The following is a 22471-nucleotide window of genomic DNA, read 5'->3' on the forward strand; positions in this document are numbered from 1 at the left end:
GGGTGGGTGGGTGGGATGACGGTGCGGGTTGTTTGGACTGTGGCAGAGCCGTGGGGGCCCAGGCTGGGAGCGGCGCAGAGCGGGACCGGTTTTCCGGGGCTGGCAGCTGCCTAGCAAAAAAGTTTCCTGTGGAACAGTGGCCGGCGGGGGCGGGGGCGCGGGCTGCGGGCTCAGCCCAAGACCCGGGGGCGGGGTGCGGGCGGCTGGAGGCTGGCCTGAAGACCGTTAGAGACTCCCTCTGCCCCGGGGCCCCCCTGGCTCGCCTCCCTCCTGCGCGGCTGCCCACCTGGCGACGTGACGCTCCACCAATCCCCTTCGAGCTCCTCCGGGCCCCTTCGCCTTGCACCGCCCCCCTCCTCACCCTCAAAGGCGCACCCTGCCCCGGCCGCTCTGCGCTCTCGCAGCGGAGCACCCTTCTGGCTTCTTCGTCTCTTGGACGGACGGACGCTAGAGCTCTCTTCTCTTCCCCTTAGCCAAACTTACTTTCCCGCCTCCCGAAAAACTTCAGCTTCCCTCTTCCTCCTCCCGCTCGGCTCTTGGCTCTTTTCCTCTCCACTTCCCTCTCCTCGCCCCGAACCACAAACCCACCTCCCCATTCCTCTCTCCCATCCCTTACTCCCTTCCCGGGACCCCCTAAACTCCTCTTCCTCCTTCACCCCAGACCCAGTCCCAGCGCGCCTGCTGGACGCGGTCTCCTGCTCGGTTATTCTCGAAGCCATGGCAGGACCCGGGAGTTGGAGGGACAAGGAGGTGACAGATCTGGGCCAGTTGCCGGTAAGTAAAGGACTCCGGGACATCGCCCCCCTTGTGAGCTTTTTTTCTGTGGCTTTGAAAGCCCGGGGAATAGAGCCTACACCCTCCAGCAGCCTAGGCCAGGACTTCGACGGGCTGTGGCTTAGGATGGGCCAGGGAAGCTGCTGTGCAGAATCATCATCCCTGAGCTCCTGGCTGAGGTGAAGGCCACAAAACTCAAAGGAACGGGGTGAGGTTGGGGAGAAAGAAGTGGGTCCTAAAAAGGGTGGGGCCTTTTCTAAATAGAGCCCGCTTTGTCTAGCAGCTGTCTAGCAGCGCATGGGTACCTGTAATAGAAGCATTCCCGGAAAGGACAAGTGGCGGACCACCCCACTTTCCTCCTTCTGCTAGCAGAGATCTCTACCTATGGGCGGAGCCCTCCCCTCCCCCACCACCCCACCATAAAAAAATGTAATGAGCACAGAGAATAGAAGCATAGGTATCACGGGGCTCTCACTTTGTAATTGCAGTTTCTAAAACTTTATTCTCACCAGGAGAAGGTTCTGGATTAAGTATTGCGGAGTGAAAAGAACTCGACGCCTCTTGGAAAGGAACGGAATTCTGTACATGCCTATTAACTTTTAAAAGTGTATTATCTCTCTTAGATAATGAAATATAACTTTGTTCGTGGTTATCATGTGCGGGGTCTCCTTGTTCTCAGTGTCCAGTTGAAATTGATTGGTGGGCTATTAAAGCCATCGTAAACAACAGACACACTACTGTAGCACCACCGTTTATTTCAATGGCATCTGGTTTCTCGCTGATACTGGATCCCACCCAAATTCATTTTTCAAGTTCCCTTTTTAGATTGGCATTTCACTTGCACCCTCTCTTGAATGCAAAGGGCCCCTGGACTCTCCAAAGGAGAAATGAGTAGGCACTGGGCTAGAATGATCACCAAGCATGTGTAGTTCAGGGCAGTGGCCTCCTTGCCTTGAGAAAAGCTAAATATTAACCTTGAGGTTATAGGACTACTCAAAGTGATCTTGCCTTAATTAATTTTATGTATGCTTGGCATTTAAAGATATGTGTTGTTAATGATGGCAGATACTTGCCTCCCTAAAAGTGGGACACTCCCAAAGCCTCCCTTTATATTTTACATTAGAATGGTATGTGGTGAGGGGAGGTGAAGTACAAGGGTAATATTTTAGCAAACTGTTATCAGTCATTAAAAGAACATATTTCAATACAAAATCTTTGAATAGCAAGTATTAGAATTACTGTTATTGCAACTTCACAAAATAAGGCCAAAGAATTTTAAAAAATTAAACTCTTTTTCTTCCCAGATACACCTGAAATCACTTCTTTTCCAGGAGGTGTACACGAGCTTTCTGGACTATGGAGACCTCAATTGGATTCCCTTCCACAGGAGCAGAATTTTTCCTATTCAGATTAGCATTGATTTGATCCTAAATAAGACCGTAAAGCCAGTGTGTGAGCTCTCAGCCTGCTCTGGGGGAAGGGTGAGGAGTGGTGCAAGCACACGTGAGCAAACTGAAATCAACTGCTTTTTAAAAGTGACCAAGTTGAGGGATGAAAAAGACCTTATAGAAATGATAGCATGGGGAATTCCAACCCCCCAAGGAACAACAAAGGAAAAAAGTAAAAGTGTGATTAAGCCAAAGAATGGGTCTAAATTCCCTGGATTAGCTGACGTGGCCCTGGCTTTGGGATATTCTGATCTGAGGCGAGTCCATGAGATAAGCATGGTCTTTATATTATAGTTCAGTAGAACATTAGTGTTCTCCAGATTGGGTGAGGGTGGTACTGCTTACAAAAGAGCAAGATGAGATTGCCTTTTAATGTTGAGGCATATGGAAAAGACTCAAAAACAGGGTGCCAATGGCCTTTTACCTCATTTTAAATTGTGAAAGGTTCAATTTAGGGAAATTCTTATATTTCAGAATTTTATAATCGATTCATTTTATGTACTATCTGAGCAAATCGTAGGTAATTCTCTCCTTTCCCAGATTTCAATTCCAGGAAAATAAATATGGCTGCAGAGCAGCATGCTCTTCAATACTTTCTTTATATCAAATGCTCAGATTTAAAGTCATGGTTTCTGTAGTCTCTGAGGTATCGGAGGGTTTTTGTTTTGTTGACATTTAGCATATCCTGACAACATTGAAAAAGAGAAATAGAGGAATTGATAGTTAATTTAGTTTGCATTTTCATGACAGGGAGAGATGGTCAAGTAAAGAAAATGGCCTAGGCAGTGTCCCTTGTAATAATTATTCTCAACAGGACACATATGAAGGACAGAATATGGCATATGTCCCTGATAAGTGTAAAAGTTTGAGAACAGCTAGATAATGAGAAGAGATTCAAACCTTGAATCATCATATTGATGAAAAGTATCTTGGAGGCCTGGGTGTGGCCTGCCCGAGCAGTAGACTGAGTGCTACCATGCAGAGTCCCTAGGTTCAGTTACCATACTATACAGGCACACGTCAACATAGAAACACATTTTTTCAGATTATAGAAATATAATTAAATATAGATTTTTTTTTCCCACAAGACGTGGGAATCGGGAGAGCGGGACTCGAACACTCACCAAGAGACAGTGCGCCCTCTGCGGGCGTTAAATATAGATTTGAGATTTGAATATTATGTACTTTTTGTGATTGTGCAATTTAATGACCAGAAACCGGAAACCCTTGGGAGTACAAGCTTGTACAAGAGTATGAATTGGAATTTAAAGAAAGGGGTGGAGATTTGAGTCATAGAGGTAGAAGGATCATGGGTTTGAAGCCAGTGGGAGCTACGAATAACCTGGACTTCAAAGAAGACCCTCTTTTATAGCACAGAGTAACAACACAGTGCTAAAAAATTTCTGTGGTATTAGATAATATTTTATTATTATATTTATTAATTTTTAATATTTATTAATACTTAAATTTATTAATACTATAAATAAATTAATATCATTAATTTTAATATTTGCTAATATTAATAGTTATTAATATAATATTAGGTAGAATTTGATAATATTTTATTCCCAAACCATTACACAGAGGAGAAGAAAATGACATAATGTTCGCAGTTGTAGATGGTATTGTGATGTAATTATAAACCATATTTGTTAATGACCAGCTGTAACTTTTCCCAATTTTTAGGTAGATATAAACTTTCTATAGAAGAAGAAATACAGAGATTTGTGGTATATGCTTCCTTTCTTGGAAAAGAGAATTGCAATGTTGTATGTGTTCACACCTTATTACCCCATATAAGGGATGCACTTATAATGTATTATTTATTTATTCTATTAATTTATGATTTATTTATTATATATATCCATGTCTAACTAGTAAGCTTGCAAAACTCAATCTTTTTTATCTCCAAATCTAGCTTGTCATTCACTATGATTGTCCACTACGCCTTCTATACCCAGTATGGTAATAACATTCCTTGTGGCTTCAGTCTTGGTATTTGACACTGCCATGTGTACTCCTAATCTATATTGGGGTCAGGATTAGACAGTCTTTGAGAATAGTAGTGGCCGAGGTGATCTGAAATAGTACATGATCCAAGCACTATCTTTGAATTATATTAAGTTTATATTTAAATATACCTTCCAGTTTTCCCAGTCTTCACAAAGAAGGCAAACCCTGAATTCAGCATTTAGCCATGAGGAGCTTCCCACTTTACCAAGTCCCTTAGCTGCTGTGTGGTAGCAATTTTGCCTTCAAGTGCCCAGGCTTTGAAGTATCCAGCACACCACTATCCATTACAAGTAGAATAGTGCCTCAGATTAAAATTATAATTCAATTTATTTTTACTGAGCCACTTTCCCTGTCTCTTAGACAGTGTTTTTCCATAGGTTTGTGCACAGAGACAATAGGGTATATGGACTGAGAATCACTTGGGTATTTTAGAAGAATCATCTAAGGAAATTCTGATTTTATAATTTTATATTAGCCTTAAAGATTATTTTTTTAACAGGATTGCTAAATAAGTCTCATGGATGGAAAAACCTTTGCATGGATTATGAAATAGTGATCTACAACAATTTTTCCTTTTTAAGCTCAGATCCTATTGTGAAGCTCATCCTGGCCACTGACTGACTTTCACTCTAGAACTTATTCCATTAGAGCCAACATTTTAGAGACTCTACCTATAAGTTCTTTCTTATAGATTAATATTTGTAAGATTAAAAATAGGGAAAGAACATCCTGTGCCATCTCCCTTTGTGTATTTTCAGTGTTTATTTCTTTCTTTGCTCTATAACCAGGGGAGCACATTCCCTCACATTTAAGTAAATTTAAGCACACCTGGAACTTCTTGCTATGTTTGACCACGTGTTTGCTTTTCTTCCTCCTTTATGTAGGCATATTCATGTTTATCGATCAGACGTCCAATGGTCTTCCTTGACCAGCAAACACTGCCTCCTAGTGGTTCTTTTGCTTCCTTCTTCCACACCCTTAAGGAAATTAGCCAGTGGAGGGCTCACGCTTGACTTCTCCTTAGAAAGAAAAAAAAAAAAAAAAAAAACAACTCTTAAATTCCAGTTTGCAAGGGCAATTCAATTAGGGCTTCTAGTTTGCGAAAGATAATTTGGATATATAGAACTATCTGACAAATATTTTTAAAAATTGCTCGACGGGTTCTGGTTCAGAAATAAGTTTGACTTTTCTTGTTTCTCACTTTTTTGAGATTGGGTTTCTTATATTACAGTCCAGAATAGATGTCTGCTGAAGGAAAATCGAAAATGAGATATTAAATCTGTATATTGATTTACAGATCAGCAGTTTTTCCCTCCTTTATCTTAATTTAGTTGTAAAATATATTACAAATGATAAAGATTAACAATAACATCAAAACTAAGTTCAATATACTTTTAAAACATGAAATGTAAATTTTTCTTTTTATTTAAAGTGAGCATTAAGGCCATTAAGATGGGTTTTGAATAGAAAGCAACAAGATTTATAACAATTTTAATGAAACTTAAATAAGGGCTCTGTGATTTCTACAGCCCATTTTCTCACTTAAAATCTGATTATAAGATATGCTTATTGTTGAAGGACAGAAATAGGATCAAAGAAATTTTTCATCTTTTTGAAGTTTCAGAGATTAAGGCTGTATAGAAAATATGAATTCCCTAACATATGGTATCTTTATCACATTAAACACAGACTTACTTATAATTGCTCACCAGTAATAGTTAGCTAACTTGTTTAATTGTTTAAAGAAGTAACCGGGTTCTGCAAGATGGCTCAGCCGGTAAACGTGCTTGCTGACAAACCTGAAGACTGGAGTTCAATCCCCAGAATGGTAAAAGAAGACAATGGACTCCTGCAAGATGTCCTCTGACCTCCAGATGTACACCATGGCATACATGAATATGTCCACACATGTACAAAATGAATGAATACATGCATCCATACATGTACAGGATGAATAAATCAGTGCATTTTTATCGGTTATTTCTCTTGAATTGCTAGTGTGGTAAATATATTTCTCAATGATTCTTCAAAAGAACTGTGCTAAAATAATATAACCAAAAAGCTGGTTCTTAGTAATGCCTTTGTTGCTTACCTTTTCCCCATAAATCTTTCAGAGAGTCATAGAAAAAGTCATATACTAGACAGTAAATATAGTCTGCTTCTCAACTTCTAAAAGCTGTCACTTAAAAAAGATTTTTATTTTGAATAGGAAGATATGCCTTGATCTACTTGCTTATAATCAACACTTCATTGTGTGATTATTTTAATACAGGATTCTGGATTGCTGCCTTGACAATCGTTTTGTCAATCCTGTGGAAACATCCAGATTTTAGGATGAGAGAATCTAATATTTTCCCTATAAAATATTAGAGCTCAGAAATCACTGAGCATAATGCCCTCATTTTACACATGTGATAATAGAATTTTTTATGAAGGACTCTACTTAATCTAAGGACATTGTTATCTATTCACAGAATGTGTTTACCTGGTGCCTTTTGTTATGTAAATTCTAAAGGAACACTGCAGATTTTAATTTTTTCAAGAAAACTGATAATTTTTGTTCTAATTTTTGTAGGATCCAACTGGAATATTCTCACTTGATAAAATCATTGGATTTGGTACTTACGGAAGAATCTATTTGGTAAGTAGATATAGGTTATTTATTTATTCATGCTTGATTTTATAATAACAGCAACAATTGTGAGTCAAATACCAACAAAGCAAATAAAATACTGTTAAATGCAATGCATCAATCTGAGAGGTGAATCATGATAAAATATATAATTGACATTTTAAATTTATTGCTTATTAATGCAAAAGAAAAGCATTATAAAATCTGTTGAACTAATGAAGATAAGTTGTAAAATACATAGCAAAAATTATATTCTTCAATTGAAAGAAGAAAATAGAATGTACCAAAATAATAATGTCACCTATTTTATAATACATATCAATATTTTAGTTGTCCATATTGAACCTTAAGTTGAATGTTTTATTATTGATAGTCAAAGTTTGTAATTTTCCATTTTAGTGCACATGATTCTATAAATGTATAAAGTTTGCTGAATAATTTCTCAAGAAATGATACATTTATTTAATAATTATACATTAAACATTAAGGATATCCCAAGAATTGTGAAAATCTTTTGGGATGAGCTAAAGATTAAACCAAACATAGTTCCTACTTTTCTGGGAGTTATAACATTGGAACATTACATTATATAATATATACACACGCACAAACACATATATGTGTGTGTATGGGGGCGTGTTTGAAACAACAACATATGTTATGTAAGTAAACACACAACCATATTATTTTAGTTGTTATATATTAACTCTGAGGAAATTCATAGCAATATAGATGAATAAAATAAGGACAAGTAAGTTTATTTAGATGAGAGGATCATTGGCCTACTTCCTGGAAAGTTAAAAACTGATATCAGGGGGACATATTAAGTGTTGTGGAGGATATTGATACATTTTAGGGACTATGACAGCATTAAGGGCTGTCATGTATTTAATCAAGCCCACTTGTAATCTAAAATAGGATAAACTTGTTTCCTCTATCTTGTAATATTATAAAATAAAAGTTTCTATACAAGGAAGTAATTCTTACTCCAAGGCCTGTTCCTTAAAACCAACATCACTGTCCCTAGGCTAATTGTTACTGCCCGCTGATCACAGGTCATGTTTATACTGAAAGTGTAGCAATGCCCTGATGTAGGCGTAAAGGAAAAAATCTTTGTTATTCAGACAAGGGTACACTCTATCAGGACTTGTCTGGAGCAACATCTTCCAAGTAGAGCTTTTTCTCTAATGTATCTGCCAACACCGGTGTAAAATATGCTTTTAAAATTTCATTTCAAAGCACAGTCCACATAGCAGCAATAGCAATGTAGGCCCTGGGTGTAGAAAGCTTAGTGAGTACAGGGAGCACAGAGAGAAAGTGAGTGGCCATAAAAAGGACAAACATTTTTCTTTCCTTCAAATAATTTTGATCTTACACATAAGCAGAATTGATTAGCTACAAACTAATGATGGCACAGAGCTTATGCTATGTTTTATTTCCTATTTGTTAACATTCTCTGTTTTGCCTCTCGATCCAACGATATAAAGCACCTTGTATATGGGTAGGAAAATACCATTTTATAATAGACACATTTAGAATATGTGTATAGTCTATAAATATTTCAATACCTGGGTTGGTGTGTATAAATATGTATGTATGTATAATTCTTCTAAGAAGTATAAAGCCTTCTCCATCACCAATTGGAAATAAGGTAAGAATTAAACATTCATCAGACGTGTCATGCCCTTGCCAGAAGAACAAAAAAGAAAAAGGTATGTTATGCATGAAAATTTATTTTTTTTATAAACTTGGGCTCTAGTATTTAATTAATAAATTTCACTTACAATGAAAATTTAAATATAGATTTTATGTTGGTGTAAGTCAATGAATGTCTTTACATTTAGTTGTGTGATATACTAGATGATGTTCAACTTTGCCTTTACATAACCTGCAATTGTGTTTTAAGTTTATTTATATTGAATACACTCATTGTTTCTATAGTCACTTTTGTGGGGGGCAGCTTGCATTGTCAACTCCCTTAGACTGATTAAAATAAATGCTTTTTATATCAACTTTTACTTTAGCCATTTCTAGAATTATCTTTATGAAGATGTAATTTTATATCTGATAGGAAGAGCTTAAGCCTGAAGACCTTCATGTTCCTTGTGGTTTGAGGCTTCTACTAGTGAAATGCATGACTTCTCTGTTACTTCTGAAAGATATTTACAGATATTGATATTTTCTTTTTTTCCCTCTCTCAGCAATATAAACATGTTACATAGATTCTGAAGTTGAATGTGTGTGTGTACATTTGCATATGTGTGTGCATTTGCATGTGTGCATGCGTATGTGTGTGTGTCTGTGTGTGTATGTGTGTGTACTTCAGAGATGCTCCTCTCTTTCTTGCCCCACCTCAGTAGCATTACTTCTTACTAAGTGCTTGTTAACCCAGTGCTGAGGGTAGGGGGTGGGGGAGCTCCCTACTTTTCTCACTCTTAGCAGATCCTTTCTCTGCCTCAGACATATTCCACATCATTTGGGTTCCAAACTAGTTTTGACTTCTCTCCATAGAAGACTGCAATTCTTACCTTTTTCTCATTGCAATGGATCTTTATCTGTACTCAGGAATGAATAGAGTCATCTGCCTTTCATCCAGGTAGAGGGTTTATTCCTTATGTATAAAGGAATTGGTGTACTTTCTAGTGCTTCTCATTGTGTTGGTGTCTCTTCATTAACTCTGTGCCATGAATACACATAGAGATGCCTGTATGGCTGCTCCTCAAGACTTTTGCACTCTCATGCATATTCATGCCTGGTTTTTTGTAAATCACTTAAAAATACATGCTTTCTTCATGTGTGCTCGTATGTGTGTTTATTCCCATTGTGGCCATATGTGAGCCCATGCTCAGGACTAATTTTTCCTTGCAGGTGGTACCATTCTTCATCCTTAAGGCTTGCTGGTGGCTTTGAAACTTCTCTCTAGATTTAAAAGTGTGATTTTGTATATCGTTTAGCTTTTTCTTGCTATTAGACTAGGAGTGGTTCTCTTTCTTGATTTCATACCCTCATCCAACGTGAGAAGTCTCTGTATATTTCTTTTAAATGAGTGTTTGTGAAGCAACCATTCATTGAATGGTAAGATACATCAGCTTCCAAGAATTTTATATGAACCTATTCAGATCCAGAGATAGAAAATGCTTTTCACTGTCAGAGTTTTCTAAGGAAAAGCTCGTCTCAGGATATTGATGACTAAAGCTCTATGTACAACATAAAGATTCCTCTCTGTCATTCATGGCCCATTTTTATTATACCACAAATTAACTTCCTTTTTCAAAAAGCATATATTATTATTATTCCCATAGAAAACAACATGGAGTAAGTTGTCATTAATTTTAAACTGAGCATCCTTTTTTACCTTAATAATTCTACCTTTAGAAGTTTATGATAAATACTTCAGATTAGAAGTATAGAAACACTCCTTGCAGTGTAAAATTAGTATATTTTGGTGAGGACATAGCTCTTTTAAACCAGGCAGACCTAATTTTGTACTTAGAGCTATGACCTTGAATCAGTTATTTTACCTATGACTATATTTTTTTGTTTATAAGATAGAATTCACCATACTTACCTTGTAAGTTTTGAAGGAACTTTATAAAAAACAGTATTCATAAAATGTTTGACATATAGTAGGTTTCCGTTAAGACATCTATTACTGTCATTATTTTTAGTATCATTTTCACAAACAAATGAACTAACACGAACTGATTTAAAAAAAAGGAGATACCTTATACTTGATATTTCACTATTTTGTAAAGCAGTATTTGGTAAAAGGACAGAAGTATACTCAGTGTGCTAAGTAATGTATTATTACTCTTACATCATCATTATAGTTATGCCTAAATATGCAGATGAAAAATATTTAACTAAATTATTAGACTTAAGATAATTTTCTAGTCCGTAGTTTTTGCTAGATTGTCATTCCAGTCTGTGATGTTACAAAAACATGTCTGAGTCTTATATAGATATATACACCTATTATATATTAGACATTGCATAACTAACGTATACAACAAAATGGAGATAGGAAAGCATTCAAAGTTAATGTGAGAGTGACTCACAGAGCCTTTTGCTTTTTCAGTGCTGCCAACCACATCCCTTGCTGTTGTTTGTTTTGGTTAAAGTCTCTCCGATGTCTTCCAGCTTGGTTCCAAGGTCTCCTTCTCTGGCAGGTTTCCAGCTGTCTGCTGAGGTCTGTGCACATTAAAATAAAGACTGAGTCTCACTCTACCTTCTAAGTCTTTTTCCTTTCCTTCTTCTAATTAGATGCCTATCATCTTTCCACCTTATCCCCCTTCCTGCCGCTACAAACCTGACTTAAAATTGTGGGCTTCTTTTTCCTTCCTCATTCTTGGAGAGTACTGCTCTTCCATTTTCCCCCAAGTAGGGTTAGAAATGGTAGATTTCACTTTACCTTTAGCTAGTAGGTTCATAGCTTGTGATTAGTAATTTCAATTGGAAGAATACTTAATGTTGGACCATGGAATGACATAGGCACAAAACTGAAAATAGGTTATGGGCTAGTAAGTTGGCTTAGTGGTTACAGGAGCTGTCAGTATAAGCCTGATAACCTGGTGATCTGAGTTCAATCATCAGAGCCCTCAGGAAGGTAGAAGAGAATGAATCTACAAAGGTGTTCTCCAATCTTCATATCTACACCATGGTACATGAATGATGCCCCATCCCAGAGAGAGAGGGAGAGAGAGAGAGAGAAAGGAGAGAGAGAGAGAGAGAGAGAGAGAGAGAGAGAGAGAGAGAGAGAGAGAGAGAATATAACAGCAAATCAGTGTTTCAGAAAATAGATTGCAACTCATTCTTCAAACAACACAAGCTAAAACTCAAATTTCTCAAGGAGAAATGTACACAGAAGCACTATAGTAATTTCATGAAATATGAAGTAACAGACTGAGATTCTTTAGAGAGGAAGGGTGAAAACTGGCAAGCTGACACTCTTAACTTACACTAAGCATGTTATTTAAATTTTCTGAGCTTATTTGTTCAACAATAACATCAATAAACTAGACACGAGAATTGCCAAAGTTTCTTGTGGCTTTGAGATACAGCACCTCACTGAATGCCTGACACCACATATTATGTAAGCAAGTCCTACTCTCAGAGTAATAATGACAATAATCTTATAGTTTCAGGACCTTCTTGCACTTGCATTCTAGTTGATTGCAATTACTTGGAGCATTTCCATGTTTTAGTTCACCAAATAAAATATTCTTCAGCATATTTTTCTGTTTCCTCCTCTATTTCACCATCTGAGATAGGCTTGAGAATTAGCTGAGTTATTATTGTAATATCCCTTTCAAAGGTAAAAGTTGGCACCAGGGATGCTAAGAATGCAAAAATGCATTAGTATGTAGCACAACTCAACTAAACATGATATTAGCAAAGTGAAGCAGGCAACAGGACCTTCTGAAAGAACAAAATGACCACAGACTTCACGAACTCTCGCCTGAACTGCTAACATGATGAAGTCAGGAAAAGGAACTGAATGGGACAAGGTAGCCATTTCAAGCAAAGGCAGACTCATCTGAAACACAGTAAAAATGTATGGTGTGATATGTAGATAGTTCTGAAACTGAAAGTGACCTTGGATGGTGATTCTTGGGAGACCTGAGTGGAGAAATCTGCCCCTTGGTAATCAGAAAGTTAATTCAGGTAAATAATAATGTGGCATTATAGTCCTGAGCATATTCCTGACCTGTTTTTACTCTGGAAGTGCAACAGTAATTGTGGAAAACTTGTATTTAAAAGCTGTCTAACTTATGGGCTCTTAAATTTGACCTTTTTTTTTGCACACTGCTGGACACACTGCTTCTATTTGCAAACCTTACCAGACAGGTGAGATTTAGGTTTATTAGTTGCATTTTCTGCATTTGAATTTGGAGCAAGGAATGGGAAAAGACAGGAAGGAAAGAAATGTCTTCAAAGTTGATGACATACAATTTATGATATTTAAAATTAATTTCCAAAAATATGGTGCTGACATTTAAGTTGCCTAGCCACTAGGTCTATTGGATGGGAGAGTGAATATTTTTCCTTTTAGGCTGAAATTATACTGTTTATTTGCCTACCAAATGTCTAGCACTGTGAATGCTTTCTTTTTAGGTAGGAAAGTTTCCTCACATCCTTGCCATTTTGCAAATATAGCTCAATTAAGTCAGCCAACAAATATTACTTGAGTGCCCACAGAGAACACAACACTGGGTATTTTATCATACATTGCAAGCCTCTGAAGCAGGAGCCGAAGCTGAAGATAAATTAAAGCCATAAGCATACCAAGCTATTGTGTCTTCCTAATACAACATCCCAATTCCAGAACCTGGCCATGATACCACCTCCTTCCTGTGCCATGGTTCCTTTTTGATAATATGCCTCTGGTATAAGGATTAGTCTTTCTCAAGTAACATGAGACTGCCCTAGCATAAGTAATGTTAAAAGTGTCTACTATATAAAAGCATTGGTTTAAATGTTTAAAACATCCAGGATAGACCTTTCCAAATTTGTTGAATACATACAAAATATATCATATACTGTGTTCAATAGAATGTGGTAAGATAACCAAAACCTATTGGGAGATAATTTTCTTGTATTACTTAGCTGAGACCCCACATTAGAGGAAGGAATGATGCTAAGAAGAAGAAAAAAGAGGGATGAATGAGACTGGGCAAGAGGGGAGAAAATAAAAATGGTGTGTATGTATGTATATGTATATGTATGTATATGTATGTATGTATTATACCAGCTATAGAAATTATTATAATGAATCAAAGAGATTCCAAGAAGAGTTTTATCATCACTAAGAGAACAGAGGTTGAATATTTGTAGTGAGAATGGTGAAAAGAACCAGCATAGGCTAAATAAATTGAGACCCAGGCCAAATTAATGGAAAGCACTAAGTCTTAAAGGCCTTGGAGTAAAGAATAGGTTTCTATCTTGGTACTTCTCAAACCATGGAAATGGAGGCAGGCCTCTTAATTTTAAGGCTGCATGTTTTTTTCTGGTTTATCAAAACTTATGTATCTCAATTAATCTTGATGAAAGAAGTAATTAGTATTATAGTTAGAGAAAAAAGTCATTTATGATTTTTTCCTCTAGGATCATTAATGCAGTCAATATAATATATAGATATGTAAGTCTTAAGCACATGTATAAAATCATACTCATATTCACAGAGCAAATTCAGTTAAACTTGTTTAAGTATCAAGAGTTTCTGCTTTGTTTTAGCCTTTAGTAGTTTCCATCACATGCCATTAGACACTTTATAAACTAGCCCTTGCTTTATTGGAACAAGGAATTAGAATTGGTTTTAGGGCTTCTCAATATTCTATCATACTTGTATATGCATGTCTAAGATACTATTGCGAGTGGTGCCAAATGTGTTCAGAAGTTAACTGTGATTCTCTGAGCACTGTAAGCCAAAAAGCTGAAGTTCTTAGAAATGTATTTTACACAGTGGCTGCAATGGTAAAAATTTACAAAGAATCCTATTAGCAAAATCAAATGAAAATATAAAAAGCAAATGAAATATACAAACAGATCTTTATGCTAAAGTGTTTATTTTTCTCTGTTTATCTACGCAATGTTATAATAAATTGCCCCTCTACAAAAGCATGGGGAAAGGAAAGGGAAATTAGATGTGAATTTTGTGCTATTAAGTAGGAGAAATAATGGCAACATGGTGGCTTATGGGTCATTTTTATTATAAGATAAGAAAGCTTCTTTAAGTTGGTCTTTTTAGGCACAGTCCCTTCATGACTAAGAAAAGATTATTCAGAGTCCCCTGAGGTGGGAAAAAGGTTGATTATATTCTAAGCACTGCCAACAACATTTTGTGTAAATCATTAAAGTCCAAAAACACAAAACAAACAAACAACAAACAGAAGAACAGTAAAAGCACCACCATGATCAAAAAGCACAGGTCTATGAGTTCTTGGAGTCAGCTTTTCTTGGCTTTGAGAAAAATATTGTAATTTATGATTTAAACATTACCCACTTTTAGAGACCATGACCTCAAGATCTAAACATTTCCTTAGTTCTTGCATTGTCCCTGGCTTTTACTTGTCATTATTGCCTTGGCATATTATAAGAGCACTGTGACATATGTATCTTACCTGTCCACACACGAGGGAAGTGAACATGGATAAGGAACAGACTGACAGAAGTAGTAAATTAGACATTTCTTAGGAAACCCCACATTCCCCCAGTCCCTAGGTGTGTGCTCTTAGCCATACTACATTATATTCATCTTAGCATGCCTGAATCAGAATAAAAGCATTCTATTAGATATCAAATGAAAATAAGTATTTGTTTCCCCAAGCACAAAAATAACCATATTTACAAAACAAACCAAAAAAATAAAACAAACAAATTAAGTTCAGGTCACGATGAAGATCATTAGCAATGTGTCCCTGGGACACACTGTTTCCTTCCTGATGAGCACTAAGACAGAAAGTCTTAGAGCCCTTTTCTGAATTTTAGAACTGGATGGGCACAAATAGATAGGCTTTAAAGGGTGCTCGAGTTCATAACTGCTCTCCTCCTCAGACTCCTAGAAATCACTGAATGGTAGAACAATGCTTGCTGTTTACATTCCCTAATGTCTAGTGCTCAAGGTTCTACTTATGAGTCCAGGGACACTTTCCTCAATTATGTTCCTACTGGTCACCCCCAGGAAAAAGGAAAACACTAAAGAATCATGTAGAGTTCAGGCCTTGTGGATAACTGATTTCTTTTTTCTTTCTTTTTAAAGAATTATTTATTCTGTATAGTGTTCTATCTGCATGTATGTATTCCTTCAGACCAGAAGAGGGCACCAGATCTCATTATAGATAGTCATGAGCCACCATGTGATTGCTGGGAATTTAACTTAGAATCTCTGGAAGAGCCGACAAAGTACTCTTAACCTGAGTAATCTCTCCAGCCCAATAACTGATTTCTTTTTAAGTGTTTTCAATGTTTGTTTTAAAGATTTATTCAGACACACCAGTAGAAGGCATCAGATCCTATTACAGATGGCTGTGCCACTATCTAGTTGTTGGGAATCGAACTCGGGACCTCTGAAAGAGAATCCAGTGCTCTTGATGTGGTCCATTCCCCCATTTCTGAGAACTGATTTCTTATTAATGAGAATTTTCAGTAAGAAAATTCAGAGGAGGTAACCATGAAGCCCCACCTCTAGCTGGGGAGCTATTAGCAGTTGATAGCTGCTGGGAGGGGGACAGTTAATTTGAGTATAACCCCGAGTAGACTCATGTCCCAGTGGAAGGGCACATATCCAAGAGTACATGGCCAAGACAAATTTGACTTGAGTTGTTTTTAAAGGAGCATGATGATTGGCAGGGAAGTAGGTAAAGGAGGAATAGGCACAGAAGGAGTTGGGAGAGGGAGTGAATATGATCAAAACTAGCAAAACTAAAATAAACATATTTAAATGTATGCATTCATAATATGTTTCTAGTAGCACATATAAACATTAGAATGCACAAAACTTAAGGAATCCCTTTTCTCTGATTAACAACATACCTTCTCCCAGAAAAGACAGGAAAAAAATTGGAAGGGTTAGACAGTGGCAGAGGTGAAACACATGGAAGTAGAGAGTAAGGTGTTGGCATTGCAGATGTGGAGGTGAGAACCAGGTGTGCTGTTTTAAAATGTCCTTATATTGTTCCCATCAGATAGAGGTGCAGGTTTCTTACTGCTTACAGGTTTCTTATAGAACTTCCTGCTTGAGGTTTCCCTAGTGGTTAACCTCTACAAGAGTTTTGTAGTCAGCCAAATTCGTCCCACCTTGACACAAAATAGTATTGTGATGACATTGAAAACCAGCCAGAAGGCTTGGAGTAAATGTCTAAAGAGCAATTAGTCTCTAAAATTGTTATACAACTTCTATTGGCAGTAGGGATCCAAGTGTATTTTTTTTCTTTATTTTGACTATCCTGGAGTGCCTAATGAAGTGAATTGGATATGGCTGGAATAGAAAGACATCAGGGATAAATAAACCAGGAAAGTTTCCTGTTTCCATTTTCTATTGCCCACATTTATGTTTCCCTTTATCTTAAATATTATTGTTTAACAAAGAGATAATTTAAAGAAAAACACTGTGCATCCAGAAAATCTATTTTTATCACTTTTGTACTCTCTTTGGAACAAGCATGGTACCTTCCTTATACACATAGTGTTTAGCACATTTTCTATTGGAACTAAAACGACATGTGCAGAAGTGACATTCTCTGAAATGACACTTTATTGGTAGCTCTCTGAAGATGTACCTTGATGGAAAAGCCTAATGACACCCTGCAAAGCCATTACTAAAGACAGCTTAGTTATTTAAATTATACCACCTAAGTAACTTTCTATTCTGATTTTTATTTCAAAAGATGGTATTGTGTAGAGATAAATATTTCCAAAGGATGGAAATATTAGCCCTTCTTTTTATTACTCTCTTCTGAATGCGTCATTTAGGACGCTTGAAAGAGTATATTTTTTTCTCATGGTACTGTAGTTTGTTGTTGGCATGGCCGAATAAGATGGTTTCAAGGGCTTTTCATACCTTCAGGAAGATGTCTAGAACATGTACAAATATTTCCTGACTTGGAAAATTGGCAGCCATTAGAAAGAAAAACACATATAAATAAGAACATACAAGTTCTTGCTTCCCTTCACCTTCTACACATGCTCGCCAGTTTCTGAACTATCCTAAATTTTATTATGCTTTAAAAGAAATTAAATGGCCCAAAATAGTAAACTTTAAAAGATTTAGTAGCATAAATTTTTTTCAGCAGCTCTCCTCCTTCCTCCATACCAGCTCTGTTTCTGTCTCTCTCCTGCATTCTCTCTTTCCTCCCTCTCCCTCCTCCATCTCTTTCCCACTTCCTCTCTCCTCATTGATAACAAATTTGTCCTGATTTACTGGGTGCTTTACCAGCCCAAGGTCCTGAAATGATACTATTAAGTCAAAGACTCTCTCAATTTCTCTCTCTCTCTCTCTCTCTCTCTCTGCCTCTCTTCTCTTCCCCCCTCCCCTCCCGTTCCCCTTCTGCTTCCCTCCCTTCCTCTCCTATCCGTGTGTGTGTGTGTGTGTGTGTGTGTGTGTGTGTGTGTGTGTGTGCTTGATTTATGACCCTTTAATACTTTTTAAACATATCATACTTGGCATTAGGTAGATATATTCAGTCCTCAGCTGCACTAGTGCCAGAAATAGTCAGCATGAACAAAAAGATGAGAACTAGTTGAAGCATAAAATATAGTAATGATATCTGTAGAGTGCGGAGCCTGTGTTTACTCCAACTAGGGCATTGTGGAAACAAGTTTCCAGATGTCTTCAACAAATCACTACTACCTCTGAAAATACACAAATAGAATTAATTTTATGGCTGTTTTTGAAGGAAATTATTAAAAATATTTGTTGGCCTGGTATATACAGTACTACTAAAATGGAACATAGATGTTTTCTATTGCATCCAAATCTGAATGCCAAGACTCAAGAGAAAGAGATTACAGAAGAATAACTCACTGTCAACTTCCTGCCCTAAGGCCCTTCAGATGGGATATGAGGCCAGAACTATCCAGCTTAACCTAAACCTTCCTCAAGTCCCTCCAATGACATGTGTGGATATGTGAAGTTGGGAGACAGATAATAGTATTCTGTTGAAATATGGTCAGTGCATCTATACAAGATAATGTTCATAGGCTGGAGAGATGGCTCAGCTGTTAAAGGCTTGGCTCACAACCAAAGATAAAAGATAAAATGTTCATAAAACATGTAAGATAATGCTCATAAAACAAGAACAAAGTAATTATATCCATAATTTTATTAGAACAGTTATAAGGCCTTTCAGGCACTATAAAATAGGACAATATGTATATTTTTAATTTTGAGATTATAATATAATTACAACAATTCTCCCTTCCCTTTTGTCCTTCACATGCTCCCATACAACCCTCTTGCCCTCTTTCAAATTTGTGGCTCCTTTGCTTTTGATTGTTGTTACATGCATATATGTATATGTATGCACATGTATACTTCTGAAGATAACTTGCTCAGTCTGGATAATGTTACTTGTTTGTATTTCAGCATTATAAAAAGCAAAAGATGTGCTTTTCTACACCACATTTCTTTCTCTCTCTCTCACTACACACACACACACACACACACATATATATATATATACACATATATGTTCAACTCTGCAAATACTAGTTTCTTTGGAATTCTGTTGTTTTATTTTACTAGACTGCTTCACACTTGATAGATGCATGAGATATAGCAATCAAGCATTCCCTGAGCATGTGCTTGTAGGTTTGTAGAACTTGTCTTCTGTTTGCATTAAAATAAGCAGAATAAGAGGTAAACTAAACAGCTTTGCTGATTCCTAATTGAGTCTCCTATTGACGAGCATCCATAAGGGCTAGATAACAGACATCACTTTTAAGTCGTCTCTGCAGAAGCATTATGCCAAATCAAATTTGTTGCTTAATCATGTATTTTCTGTTTTTTATTATATATAAGTATTATATTTCAAGACCTCATTGATCAGGTAGGGAGTAAAAGAAATGAATGAAAAAAAAAACCAAACAAAGGCATGTGTGTTAAGAGAACAGAAATAGAAGGACTTAAGACTTTAAGAAATAGAATTGCCAATTTGGCTCCCAAATGCAAAATATTCACTTAAATTTCAATCTCATTGAACAGAGAATAATTTTGAGCACAAGTGTGCCCCAAAGGTGCATACTTAAACTACAAGCACAGTTGTCCATCTGAAATTAGAATTCAGCTGGGCAAGTCCTGCATTTTACCTGCCAGCTTTATACAGAACCAGCTTTATTTACCTAGTCACAAATTTCATGTCTGTTAGCTCTACATTAAGAAATAAGAGGGGCCTTGTCTTACCCACCTGCTATGATATGGTAAGGAATGCTGAATCAGCTTAACTAAAACTGCTGCCAAAGGGTGCAGAGGCTTGGTCTTCTAGTCCTAAAACAGCTGCTATTCCTCCCTGCATATAGCAAATGTTGTCCTGTGCTTCTTTTGGAGCTCCATAGCAAACCTACTTTGCTGGCAGCTGTTAGGGTTCACTAAGTCCAGGTGAGTAATTCTTTCCTCTGAAGGTCTGAGTCAAGCAAAGGAAGAGTTTTCTTTCACCTCTGCATGCTAAGGAGAACACTTGCTTGCTCATTCTCCTAGACTAGAAAAGACAAAGTCACTCTAAGTTACTCTATGGTTTTCTTTTTTTCTTACTGTACAAGTAGAGGGCTCTAGACTCTTGAACTCACTGGTCTTTGTCCAGCTTAAATGCACCCGATAGATGTGAATCCAGTCACTTAGTGTGATTGCAACAACTAAAACTAAATAATGTTGATTTTTTTTTCTGCTGCTGAAAGATGATATATTCTAAAACAGAGATGAGGAAGACTAGCTCCAGAAAGATTAGTGTTTAGAACTCAATCTGACATAGTACATTCCTTTCCATCGTGATATATCACTCTTAGTGTACACATGGTACTAGAACCTTCAACTTAATAACACACACATAGATGCCATTAGTTTGTATATAGTGCCAAATGAAGGTAGACTATTAGCAATACTGCTTGCTTCTAGCCATTACATCACCCATTTTAATATGCCACTAGCATGGTCCAGAGATGCTCCGTCAAGTGCAACTCACAGTCTCCAGAAAAAAAAAAAAAGTGTACCCACAAATTTTATGAAGATTTCAAAAGGAAGTCTCAAGTTGATGTGGTATCGCTAGTTATGTAGGGAATTGCTGAGACCCAGAAAAAAGGACCCCGAGCAGTGTCATTATCTCAGCATCGTTGGCTGGCCCTCCTACCACCATCAGTTCTTTCTCTAGTGCTTCCTAAAACTTGGTTCTTAATTTAAGTTGAGAATTCATCACTGTACTATTGAGATAAAATAAGGTTTTGGTTTCTATGTAACAAAAATCATAATAGCCTTAATTGAGGACTGTATACCAGACATTCTGTATACTGTGTGGAAATTAAACCCTTTACTTTTTCATAGCAGCACCATTAAGTAGTTTTATAAATGTTACTTGCTTTTTAAAAAAAAAAAATTTGTTGTGATATTTGTGTATATACACAGTTACATGTATGGTGGTCAGAGGATGACCTGCTAAAATAGGTTCTCTCTCTACCAAGTAGGGCTAGAATTCAGCTCTTTAGTCTCCACAGCAAGCACAGTTACCCACTGAGCCACTTTTTCAGCCCTGTAACTTGTGATTCTTTATCTATGAAATGGAGGGCTGGCAAAATGAAATAATGTACCTAAAGTCATGCAGTAAGTTGCTACGCCAGATTTGAAACAAGACTTCTTTGGCATACAAAAGCCCTCACTTTTAACTATGTAGTGTCAAATTATCAGGCACTTGTTAAATACAAAAAGGGAGCCTCTTCCTGCTTGGCAGGTGAGTGACAAAAGGCAGGTTCTGTCCTGGCTTCTCAGAAGGTGTTTATGATAAGGCTCCTTTGTATACAATTCACAGCCTTTGTAGGATTCTTTTTTCCCCTTTAATTTGGTAAGTTTCAAAAATTTGGACCTTTCAGATAAAGATGGAGAATTAAAGAATTATCTTTTTAGCCACTTGATGAAGCCAAATTTTATGGTATGTTTTATGGGGAACACGGGGAGCTATGTGAGAAATTATTTAGTTGTTTATGACATGCTTGTTCAGAATGGTCAATATTTAAGGATTACATTTTGTCACAAAGAACAAGCTTTTTTTCTAAAGAATAAATTTATAGATTTTATGTAAAATATTTCAACCAGTACACAGTATGTTTTGAAAGCAACCAGAGCAAAAATAAATTAGACGTGCTTGATATTGCACTATGCAGTTTCAAAAAGGAAAGCTTTCTTCCAAATTACTAGACAGTATATATATACTTAAGAGAGAAGAATGAATTTAATAAGAATAAGAGTTCTCCTTAGGAAGATAACTGTTTCAGGAATTTAATTCCATGTCACTAACTATAAGATAATGCAAACGCTAATTTTGACTCATCTTTCTGTAATCAAATTTATTCTACTCTGCATACTACAGTGGAAGCACACACTTAGGTTTTGCACAGGTCTGAATTTAACTTTTTTGAGTTAAATAGCTTCATGAGTGGAATGCTTAGGGGGTTGATCACTTAACCTCCTTTAGGGCCAGCTTTACAAAACAATGAGGACAGACAAAATCACTGTGTAACGTAGTTATTATTATCCCTGAAAGAACTTGTAAAAACTTTTTACCAATCCTAGAGATTGTACAAAATGTAATTATCACTGAAAATGGGGGAAATGATCAAAGAATTACTTTCTTTGATATCAAGCTTATTTTAGAGGTACAGGCAACTAAGGGATGCTCAGAATGGGAGAAATAGTTTTCCCCAAGGAAGAACAAAGTAAATGGGTATTCAATAGGTCATTCCCCTAAACAAACATACAAGTAACAGTATATACACTGAACAGAGTATGTTTAGGGATACATATGTATATGCATCTAACAACAATTAATGAAAAGGGTGGCCATGGATTTAGGGAAGAGCCAGAGGGACATGTGGGAGGGTTTGGAGAGAGGAAAGGGGAAGAAGT

General features: G+C 36.9%; 1 protein-coding gene and 1 long non-coding RNA gene across 3 annotated transcripts in view; one reads left to right on the forward strand and one right to left on the reverse strand.

The window, feature by feature from the left end:
• The first annotated feature begins 659 nt into the window (after positions 1-659).
• The window catches only part of Nrk (Nik related kinase), a 96257-nt gene continuing 74445 nt past the window's right edge, over positions 660-22471 (forward strand). For both annotated transcript variants that reach the window (XM_076918353.1, XM_034485613.2), the window contains exons 1-2: positions 660-774; positions 6811-6876. In XM_076918353.1, the coding sequence (XP_076774468.1) occupies positions 718-774; positions 6811-6876 (123 nt within the window). In that variant the 5' untranslated portion in view covers positions 660-717. The remainder of the gene's footprint in view (positions 775-6810; positions 6877-22471) is intronic.
• LOC143435482 (uncharacterized) overlaps positions 4992-22471 on the reverse strand; it is an 82051-nt gene continuing 64571 nt past the window's right edge. Inside the window, exons 2-3 of the long non-coding RNA XR_013105824.1 lie at positions 10926-11058; positions 4992-5254 (exon numbers count right to left, since the gene is read on the reverse strand). This is a non-coding gene — a long non-coding RNA (uncharacterized LOC143435482). The remainder of the gene's footprint in view (positions 5255-10925; positions 11059-22471) is intronic.

The sequence above is a fragment of the Arvicanthis niloticus genome, chromosome X (assembly GCF_011762505.2).
Source record: "Arvicanthis niloticus isolate mArvNil1 chromosome X, mArvNil1.pat.X, whole genome shotgun sequence".
In the NCBI taxonomy this organism is placed as follows: Eukaryota; Metazoa; Chordata; class Mammalia; order Rodentia; family Muridae; genus Arvicanthis; species Arvicanthis niloticus.